Source organism: Strix aluco, chromosome W (assembly GCF_031877795.1).
Source record: "Strix aluco isolate bStrAlu1 chromosome W, bStrAlu1.hap1, whole genome shotgun sequence".
Lineage (NCBI taxonomy): Eukaryota > Metazoa > Chordata > Aves > Strigiformes > Strigidae > Strix > Strix aluco.
In genome coordinates this window covers 35,386,472-35,397,991 of record NC_133970.1, presented here as the reverse complement: position 1 = coordinate 35,397,991, position 11,520 = coordinate 35,386,472, and the positions used below count along the sequence as shown (strand labels likewise).

Below are 11,520 nucleotides of genomic sequence, written 5' to 3'. Positions count from 1 at the left end.
CAGTCTTTACCACTGGCTCTTATACGAATACGAACCAGACCAAGAGCAAGAGAAGGGCTTAGTCCATTCAAAATCTTATATGGTCGGCCCTATGGGGTACAAAAAGGAACTTCCACACAAATTGGTGAAGAAATAATGACTTCCTATATGGTGGCACTAAACAAACAATTTAAAAGAATTGAAAAACACATAATGGGAACACGCAGTAGGGGTCTGGACAGGCCTGTTCATAATATACAACCAGGGGACTATGTATATGTTAAGTCTTTTACAGAAAAGACCCTGGAACCACAGTGGACCGGACCTTTTCAAGTCCTCCTCACCACCTACACGGCAATCAAGGTTGAAGGACAGAACTCCTGGATTCATCATACCCGGATTAAGAAAGCCCCTGCAACCTCATGGAAAGTAACTCCAGATAACAAAGGAATGAAACTTAAACTTGTTCAGATAAGTGAGAATAGGAACAATGTGGATAACAAGTAAGTGAACCAAAAGCGATTGTGGACCCACCCTATGGGAGGGACACCACATCAAACAATATCAAACAAAAGATTAGACCAGTAGCCAATCCCCGCCCAATCTACCATTGGTGAGGTCCATTACATGGATGCCAAAATGACCAATAATGTTACAATAAGACTGATAACCCTCCTGTGTATCTTACCTCTAATACATAATCACAAGTTCGATGAATGGCCATGGTCCCATGCTTACATTGGGCATACTGGAAGTATGGGAATGCACAATATTAAGAAAAACTTAAATCTGGCTACTGTAGTTATGCAGGGGATAAAAGTGTACTCAAGAGATGAATGGAACTGGAATAACACCGATGGAGTTCCACAATTGTGGGGAACATTGGGACAAGAAATCAAAGTAGGGTGCAGAGCAATTGATGAATCTACCCACTGGTCAGCAACTCAAATCACAGTAACTGAGATTGAGACATCAAAAAAACAGAAGCAAGTCTGTGTTACAACAAAATCGGACTGTTGGTACAATTTCACTTTGGCCCGACCAATCTCTGTGGTATGTCTCTGGGCCAAGAACAGCATAGGACTGTCTTTTAAATTCAAAATGATAACCAACGCAGTGACAACTGCACCAGTTACTTTTACAGCTGCACCAGTCACCTTTCCAACAACTACTGAAAAGCTTGAGCCCAACATCTATAAAATTGGCCCATATGTAATCAAAAACACAGGACAACAACAAGTATTATTTAACCCAGAATGGTCTCTTAAAAGAATAGAGTTACAGATGCTGGTCAATGTTTCTGACATAAAACCACTTTGTTCCCCCTTCTTACAAACCTCATATGAGGGATGGACAACTTGGTTAAGGAAGAGGGGAAGCATCTATCAGAGCCGAATAATAAGAGACGTAACCGGAATGTTAGGAACAGGGCTTGGAGTGTTAAATTCAATAGACTCAGAAGTAATAATGAATAAACTAACAGCTACCACAGCAGATTTATCAAAACTACAACAACCATTAAGGTCCTCATTACTAGCATTAGGGGCACATCAATGGTTAGTATCAAAAGTAATGGGAACAAATAAACATAGAAGACCATCAACTTATTACTAAAGCATTGGGTGGGTTACAAGATGATGTTGCCCTAGCTCTAAGCTGCATCCAAGCCCAACTATGGATGCAATCAGTAGCAGCATCCATAATAAGAGAAGGAGAGGAAGGCATATTTCCTACGGAAATCCGAAAGATGGTTTGGGATAGTGCTACAGAAGTAGAAAGAAAGCTACAATCATGGTGGAATATGGTCAACTTCACTTATGACCCCAACACACATACAGTTACAGCTTTTGTATTAACAATATATGATGCAATAATAACTACCATACACCCCATTGCGGCCCTTGGGATCAACCATAATGGGACTCTGCTGTATCCCTTTGAACATAGAACTTGGGCCAGGAAGACAGGCAGTGTAGGAGTCTGGGCCGCGCTGGGAGAAAGTTAGTGCAGACAGAAGAATGCAAGGACGAAGACAAGGCCAGCAAAATAAGGCTGGCAAAAACACACAAGATAGCAGATAAGTGAGAAACACCTGTGGTCAGCAAAAGCACACAAGTCTGAGCAAAACAGGGTATGAGATAAGGGAGTTTTTGGCAAGTTTTGGGCTTTACGTGCTAATTGCAATTAACCAATGCAAATGCTTGTAGAGGCACGTGAACAGCGCGTGTAGATGACCTGTAGCCTATTAGAAGATAGATGAGTGCGTGTACAGAACTTAGTAGAATATAAATGTAACCAGGATTGGAATAAAAAAAAGATGGACGACCTGATCATCACATTGGTGTTGCGTCGTTTCTGTTCCCGCACAGAGAAATAAGGACCCCGGCTAATGGTGACCCCAATAAATGGTGACCCCGACGTGCCAACGTGCCAAAGTGCTGACGTGTCGGCATGCCGATGTGACCTGCTATCAATGTGAGTGATTTACTATCGACGTGATTTACGACGTGATAGAATTGTTGCTGATTCTGATAGAATCGCCTGAACAGAAGCCGGAGGAAGGCGGGGGCTGTCGGCCGGCGTTATCGGAGGTAAGCCGGGCTGCCCGAGAGAGGCAGGAGTGGATCCGCGCTAAGCAGGGAAAGTAGGGGCTTAGATACCGACAGCATGGGGCTCGCTGCATCAGCGACAGAAAAGGCTGCAGTTCGAAGTTTGATGCAGCTCGCAGAGGAGACAGAGGTGGATCTCAAGGAAGGGGATTTAGCCACACTGCTTCTCTGGTGTAGACGTAGGACATTAATCACTAATACTGATCAGTTGTATGATGAAGAAGTTTGGAAATCTATTGGGACTGATTTGTGGGAATCGATTCAAGCAGGGAAAAAGGAAGCGAGAAAATTAGCACCTACTTATCGAAAGGTGCGAGTGATATTGGAAGCAATGAAAGGTCGGGCTTGTGTTGCTGCTGCCGCTGCTCGCGCGATTGCTGCCGCTGAGTGGAAGGAGAGTGACAAGGAGGAGAAAGAGAAGGAGGAAAAGAACTTGTTATTTGATGGTGTGCCTGAGTCCTCTAAAGTTGTGTGTCCCGTGTCAGAAAGGGAATTTTGGGCAGGTCCTAGGATTGAGATCGAACCCTGGGTGCCGCCAACAATGCCCTCTGCCCCACCTTTGCCTGGTTCACCTCCTCCTGGTACTTTGTCAAATTCCATAGACCCAGTTAAAGTGCCGCTCCCTATGGAGGTGGATGATGAGTCGTCTCGGGCAGTCTATCCTAAACCTCATTCTGAACAGCTTGCTAGTCTGTTAAAAGAACAAGAGAAAGCAATGTCTGACCTTTTGGATGAAATGCAACGGCTAGATCGTGGGTCAGCCAAACAGGCTATTCGTGAGGCGTATAGAAAGGCTCATCAAGCCATAAGGGATGGTTTGAAAGCAGTCGAAGAGAGCGTCTGTGCGCCAGAAGCTAAGGGTGCGCCCAGTGGGCAAAATAATTCTGAGAGACCCCCACAAGAGACTCAGATTACTGAGGAGGAATTGAGAGAGAAGGAAAAAAGAGCCAGAGCTTGGGTAATGCAGCTGTCAGAGGACGGAGAGATGACTCCAGAAGAGGCGGATAGTTATCTGAGAGGTAAATTTGGAAATGGGCTTACATCAAAGGAACGGCGAGCATACGCAAAATATAAACAGGTAGAGAACGGAGAAGGGGAAGTTAGTTCAACGACTCCATTAAAACGGGTTGCTGGATGGCTGCAGGGCAAAGACGAAAGAAAAGGACCTGAAAACAATGCCGCTTCTTCGGCATCCGGTCCTTCCGCGCCTGATCCGCCCCCCCCACAGGACCCTAATTATACTGTGGGGCAGAGATGGAAGGGGGTGATTGAACATGCAGTTATAGAAGGGCAGATGCTGCCACCTAGTGTCATGGCAATGCCAGTTGTCGTGCAAGGGAACCAGCGGGTGTGGCATCCATTTGACTGGAAGACTGTGACTCAGTTACAAAGAACAGTCATGGACTTTGTGTATGATAACAAACAAGTTATGACCGTGATACAATCCTTTTTTCGCAATCAAGATTTAGTGCCAACTGATATCAGAGCACTTTTGGAGATTATTCTTCCCCCTACTGCTTTTATGATGTTTAAAGATAGATGGCAGGAAAAATGTGAGATTTCAATGGTAAACAACCTCCATCAGTTGGATGGACATGATCCTTTAAGATTTGCTACACTTGATCAACTTATGGGGACAGGACAGTATTGTAATGGAGCAGCACAGGCAGCCTTGCACCCTCGTATAACACAACACTCTCAGGCACTGGCCTTAGAGGCACTTCAAGAGCTGCCTCAAATTGGAAAACCGAGACTGCCTTATCATCAAGTGAAGCAAAAGCCAGAGGAGCCATATATGCAATTTATTGATCGATTGAAAGAGGCACTGGATACTGCACCTAATCTTACACCTGATGCTAAAACAGCAGTGGGGAAAGATTTGGCATATCAAAATGCAAATCAAAGATGCCAACAAGTGATTGCCAGTCTCCCACGAGGTGCTAGCCTGACACAGATGGTTGAGGCATGTTCACGATTGCCACCATTATTGGAAGAGCAAGAAAAGGCTACTATCCACGCAAGAGCCCTTGCTGCAGCTTTAAGACCTGTTACAAGTCAGGGAAAAGGAGATCCTAGACTTAAAAATGCTAGGAAAAAGGAAGGATGTTTTTTATGTGGTAAACCTGATCATTTTAAGCGACAATGTCCTCAGGCAAAGAAAGCTACCATAACAGAGCCATTTGCCGGTACCTGTAACCCATGTGATAAATTTGGGCATAAGGCCAGCGAGTGTCAATCAAAATTCAAGAAAGACGGGAGCCCCTTGTTGGGAAACTCCTCGCAGAGCGCCTTTCCGGGGGGCGCCAAGACACTCAAATTCCCCCAAGTGGTGGCTGCCTTGACGAGCTCTCAGCAGCCACCCGAGGAAGTGCAGGCCTCGATTTGGCCGTGGGAGTCGACATCACAATAGTAGATGATTCAGTGCATGTAGTTCCTTCCGCAGTTACAGGACCGTTAGGACATGGACTTAGTGCATCATTGATAGGACGATCCTCGGCATCGAAGCAAGGAATTATGATTATTCCTGGATTAATTGATTCTGATTATACTGGACAAATTGGGATAATGGTGAGAATTCTAAACCCTCCAGCCACATTGCATAAAGGTGACCGTATTGCTCAATTAATTCCGTTTCGAGCACATGTTATTAAGAGTCAAGATCGCGAAAGAGGCGATCAAGGATTTGGGTCTACTGGACCAGTGACTGTTGCCTTTTCACAATTGATCACCAACAATAAGCCTATGAGAACAGTCACAATACTTGGGAATGATGGAGTTAAGATCCGCTCTGAACAAGTCATGCTTGACACTGGAGCCGATGTCACCATTATACCATATGCTGCATGGCCACCTTCTTGGCCTTTGATTATGGCATCCAACATGGTTGTAGGAATTGGAGGAGCATCCCCTACACAGCAAAGTGCACATTTTGTTACCATTATAGAGGACAAAGAAGGTCTCAGAGCACAAGTGAAACCATATGTACTGCATACGACACTCTGGTTATTAGGGCGAGATGTCTTGTCTCAGTGGGGATGTGTATTACAAACACCTTTTTAGGGGCAGCCATTGTAGCGAGCGACCCCCGTCCTGTTTTAAAACTGAGCTGGTTAACTAATACTCCTGTATGGGTGGAGCAATGGCCGCTACCAACTGAGAAGCTCGCTCACTTAAGGGATCTCGTGCAAGAACAATTAAATGCTGGACACCTTGTCCCTTCTACCAGTCCGTGGAATACACCTGTGTTTACCATCAAAAAGAAGTCTGGAAAATGGAGACTGTTACAAGATCTGCGAGCAGTTAATGCAGTTCTGCAGGACATGGGAGCACTTCAGCCAGGATTACCCAATCCATCCATGCTCCCTCAGGGCTGGGACATTGTGGTTATTGATTTGAAAGATTGTTTTTTTACAATACCTTTGCATCCAGAGGATTATGAAAAATTTGCTTTCTCTGTCCCTTCTACAAATAGAGCAAAACCTTCTGAGAGATATCATTGGGTAGTGTTACCACAGGGCATGAAAAATTCTCCCACAATATGTCAATGGTATGTGGATTTAGCTCTACGACCCTTTCGAGAACATCATATCGACTGTATTTTGTATCACTATATGGATGATTTGTTGCTTTGCCAAAAAACACCCATTTCTGAAGAATTGATTCAAGAACTGATAGAAGCTCTAAATATAATGGGACTTGTTGTGGCCCCTGAAAAGGTACAAGGGACTGAGCCATGGAAATACCTAGGGATGACTTTAACTGAATCTACTGTTAGGCCACAGAAGCTATCAATAGTACAGAAAGTGGAAACATTAAATGATCTACAGAAATTGGTGGGAGATATTCAGTGGATCCGCAGTATTTGTGGCATTACTAACACAGATTTACAGCCTTTATTTAAGTTGTTGCAAGGAAATTGTAATCCTCAAGAACCTAGGTCTCTAACAGCATCAGCTAAACACGCCCTGAATAATATTTCCCTGAAATTGAGTGTTAATTCTGCAGCTCATATTGACCCTGTTCAAGCATTACAATTGTTTGTATATAATACAGAGTCAGAAGTATCAGCTTTTTTAGGACAATGGTGTGAACAACAGTCTAATCCCCTCAGAATTATTGAATGGTTATTTTTATCAGCCAGAGGACATAGAACAATAACATCACGTGTGGATGCGATAGCAAGTATTATTCGAAAAGGTGTTCAGCGAGCAATTTCTATTGCTGGAAAGGAACCGGATTGAGTAGTTGTGCCGTATGCACTGGACCTAATTCAGGCTATGTGTGAATCATCTATGTCCTTCTCGCTGGCTGTGATGAACAAATCCTATCAAATTGACAACCATTATCCAAAGCATCCACTATTTAAAACTGCTTTAACAATGACTGCTGTTCCTGTCATTAGTCGACAACCTTTACAGGCTTTAACAGTATTTACAGATGCCAGCAGCAAGACCAAAACGGCAGGATTTGTTTGGAAGGAGAATGGAATATGGCAATCAGAACGTTTTGTTTGCGATACATCTGTACAGATTTTGGAGCTTAAAGCGGTGATTGCTGTGCTTAACCGCTGGAACATTCAAGATTTAAACATTGTGACTGATTCTTTATATGTGGCAGGTGTAGTACAACGAATCGAAAGGGCCTTGTTAGGACATGTAAACAATCCCACCCTTTTTCAGGCTTTTGTCAACTTACGAAATACTGTTAATCCTCGCACGCATCGGGTTTTTATCATGCATATAAAGAGCCATACTAGGCTCCCTGGAGGTCTTGTAGAAGGCAACGCTCGAGCTGATCGGTTGGTTGCCGCTTTAGCAGACACGCATAACATTGTTCAAGAAGCCTATAAATCTCATGCCTTTTTTCACCAGTCTGCAACTGCATTACGTAAGCAATTTAACATCCCTAAGACCCAAGCACGGGCGATAGTGGCTGCTTGTCCAGACTGTGCCACTCTCACACCGCTACAGGACGGTGGTGCGAATCCTCGTGGCTTACAGCCACGGGGAGTTTGGCAAACTGATATCACTGTATTTCCGCCTTTTGGGCGTCTTCGCTACTTACATGTGTCAGTGGATACCTGTTCCTCATTTATATGGGCCTCTGCTCATGCTTCTGCCTCGGCAGCAGCAGCTCGTCAACATTGGACGCAAGCAATTGCGGTTATGGGGTGTCCAAAGAAAATTAAAACTGATAATGGTCCTGCATATCGGGCAGCCTCCACCACTGCCTTTTTACAACATTGGGGAATTCAGCTTCTCCATGGAGTACCACACAACTCTACTGGGCAAGCAATCGTTGAGCGCGCCCATCGTATATTGAAACATCACCTTATTATTTTGAAAAAACAGGGGGAGACAGGGGGTTCCCCTCATGAGATATTGGCAAAAACATTATTTGTTTTAAATTGGCTTAATATACGCGGAGGGCAAGATGAACCGCCTGCGCGAATACATATGCAAACAAACAAGCATGATTATTCTTTTCAAAAAATTCAAGTGCAATTGTATTCCCCTCAATCTGGGCAATGGGAGGGACCTATGCAGTTGCTAACTTGGGGAAGAGGTTATGCTTGTGTTTCCACAGGTAGTGATCCACCCAAATGGGTCCCCGCAAAGTGGGTGAAACCATGGATCGCAAAGAATGACGACACCAACCCTGCGTCCCGAGGCACTCCAGAGACACCAACATCGATTGAACTTGGTCCTGACGCCGTTGTTAACGTCACTACATCCAGCGAACAGTGAAGTTCTTTTACCGAATCTGTAGTCATTTTATGCGGCTATTCAAACACAGCCGCTCACCATAAAACAGCTTGAAGAACATGACACAGCTAGTACGGAACATGGTCTAAACTGTCGACCTTGGGGTTTTATACATTGTGCATGGTGTGACAGGAGAACTTGGAGAGTCACACGTGCGCATGATCGGGAAAGTGTGTATAAATGTCACTTGTGTGCTGACCGGATTATCTTTTACCGAAGCAGATTGGTTGTCTGATTTTATAGGTAGGTCAGTATATCAGCGATTAGCTGTTAGTACAGAAGGACAGATTAGAGTTTTAGAGAACAACAGCGGTTTTCTAGGGCTTTAAGCCTAATTGAAGATCTTGGGCAAAGAGTTTTAGCAGAAATTAGTTTTGAGTTTTGTAAACGCTTAGCTTTGCAATGTATTAGGCAAAATAATAAGGTAGTGGATAGGAGCTGTGGTGTTGGAATAAACGTTCCTCGAAGTTGGCAGGTGCACAAGGATAAGATCACGCGGATCTGTTCGAACCTTTGACGACACCTGCAACGACAACGTGTGGCTACCTTCATTAGCCACTGTTATAGCTACTTCTTTCTTCTTTCCGCAAGGAATGGCTGCCATAAATGCAAAAATATATACGTAGATTAGCATGTTGGAGTGAAAAGCAATTTAATCTAACTTCGCAAATGCTGAGTGCGCTGCTTACTGATGTTGATAGTGTTAGGCATGCTACTTTGCAAAATCGTGCTGCTGTAGATTTTTATTATTGGCACATGGGCATAGATGTGAAGATTTTGAAGGAATGTGTTGCTTTAATTTGTCTGACCATTCACAGAGCATACACCAACGATTAGTGAAAATGCAACATAACATGAAACATATTACAGAGGGACATGGCCCCTTTTCAGATTGGCTCGTTGATCTCGGACTGAGAGGTTGGTTACAAACATTGGTCAAAGGAGCATTGATGGTATTGATGGTATTGCTGCTTTTGATGTTGATTCTTCCTTGCTTGTTCCAATGTTTGCAGAGGATGCTGCAAAGTTTGGTTGAGCAAATAAAATAAAAAAAAGGGGGAGATGTAGGAGTCTGGGCCGCGCTGGGAGAAAGTTAGTGCAGACAGAAGAATGCAAGGACGAAGACAAGGCCAGCAAAATAAGGCTGGCAAAAACACACAAGACGGCAGATAAGTGAGAAACACCTGTGGTCAGCAAAAGCACACAAGTCTGAGCAAAACAGGGTATGAGATAAGGGAGTTTTTGGCAAGTTTTGGGCTTTACGTGCTAATTGCAATTAACCAATGCAAATGCTTGTAGAGGCGCGTGAACAGCGTGTGTAGATGACCTGTAGCCTATTAGAAGATAGATGAGTGCGTGTACGGAACTTAGTAGAGTATAAATGTAACCAGAAAAGGAATAATAAAAAGAGATGGACGACCTGATCATCACATTGGTGTTGCGTCGTTTCTGTTCCCGCACGGAGAAATAAGGACCCCGGCTAATGGTGACCCCAATAAGGCAGTAAGTGGCAAACAATAGACCTCGAGTCCTGTATTATGAAAGAACAACAAGGCTTTCTATGTGAAAGTAATACTATAATAGCTCAGGATACTTGTTTAGATACTGATCAAAAAATATGTCAGTTTGAGGCCCGACCAAATGCAGATCTAAAAACAATAATTATATATGCAGGAAAGGGATGCGCATGTTTAAGAACAAAGTGTGACACAATAACCATAGATGGAAAAGTAAAGGAAACAATACAATACTCGAATTATTCTATCTGTAACTTCACTACCATCACAGGATGTGATTTTAGTTACTCAGCCCCAATAATTACCCACCAACTCTTAAGATCCAATCTTACCCTATCACAGACGATACTTCCTGTCCCCATAGGATTAAATATAAGTAGTATAGAAGGTTTATTAAAACATGAAGATTTACAGCATATACTCGAGGAGATCAAAGAAAAAGGGCAGGAAACTCTTCTTACGGTCCATCACGATGTAGAAGGAATCAGGAAAGTCTTAAAGAAAATTGAACAGGATGGGAATCATAACTGGTTGGATACTCTCTTTGGTTGGTCACCTTCTGCAACAGGAATTCTTAATGCTATGGTACATCCCATTGTGATCTTATTAATTAGCTTAGGAATTCTACTAATATTAACCATTATGCTGTACCTATGGGTTTGGAGAATGTTTAAAAGAATAACACTCATGTAAGATGCCTTATATCATTCAGGAAGACTAGTTAAGTAAAAGAATTTACTTAGTATAATAGAAAAGGGGGGATTGATGTAGGGGACCATATAGAACTAGGGACAATAAGCTAATTATAACTATATGTCTTATATATATATTTTATGGATATAGTCGCATAATCACATAGCTTAAAGAGGATAATTAATGGAAGAGGAAACCAGTTTTTCTTTCCCAAACGGAGAGGGGGGGGGCTCTCTCTCTCAAGGGATCAATTGTAGGGAACAAGAATTCGAGAGCAGGATGGCATCTGTTACAAATACGTCCATAAATCTCCTTGCTTAAGGAAAACAAATGGTTAGCTATTAGCTCAGACTGATAAGAGCACTGCAAGCTTGCAGGATCATCACATTCCAGGAAAAGGGTGAAAAGTACATCATGAGGAGGACCTACGACCTTCCTCCCAAAGACCACCGCCCATGACCTGAAGACCCTTGCCCACAATTTTTGGAAGAATCTGCGCAAGCGCGAAGAACTGATAAGCTAATTACCATACAAAGCGGGAGTAGGCGGGTTCAGGTAATGAATATGTATAGGCGTTAGTTAAATATTCATTGTTTCATTGTATAAATATGGGGCAACCTGCCACTTCAGGGATGCACGTTTGTGGTGGAGTGATCCCCCGTGCATCTGCGTGCAATAAACATACCTACTTTATAACTTCCAAGTTATAGAGTCTAATTTCCGTACGTCAATATGCATGACCTATCCCCGCTTTGTATTATAATGAGCCTGAAAGTCTTTTTCATATGTTCTGCCCCGGTCTTCTCCTAGTTGCATCTGCGCAGTGTGTCCCAGTGGTCGTGGGCTGGGGTCACAGAGATGAAGGAGCTCCTCTTCCTCACTGTTGAACTTTTTACCGCGGTTTCTTGTGCAGTCTCTGTCGCCTCCTGGACTCAGGCCGGACCATAGGGTTGGTTT

At 43.5% G+C, this 11,520-nt stretch overlaps 1 protein-coding gene across 1 annotated transcript; it reads left to right on the top strand.

The window, feature by feature from the left end:
- Positions 1–618: 618 nt before the first annotated feature.
- LOC141917844 (uncharacterized) lies at positions 619–10,563 on the top strand. The gene is given in 3 exon segments (XM_074811431.1): positions 619–1,550; positions 1,552–1,946; positions 9,854–10,563. Coding segments are annotated over 3 exon segments (2,037 nt in total).
- The last annotated feature ends 957 nt before the right edge of the window (positions 10,564–11,520 follow it).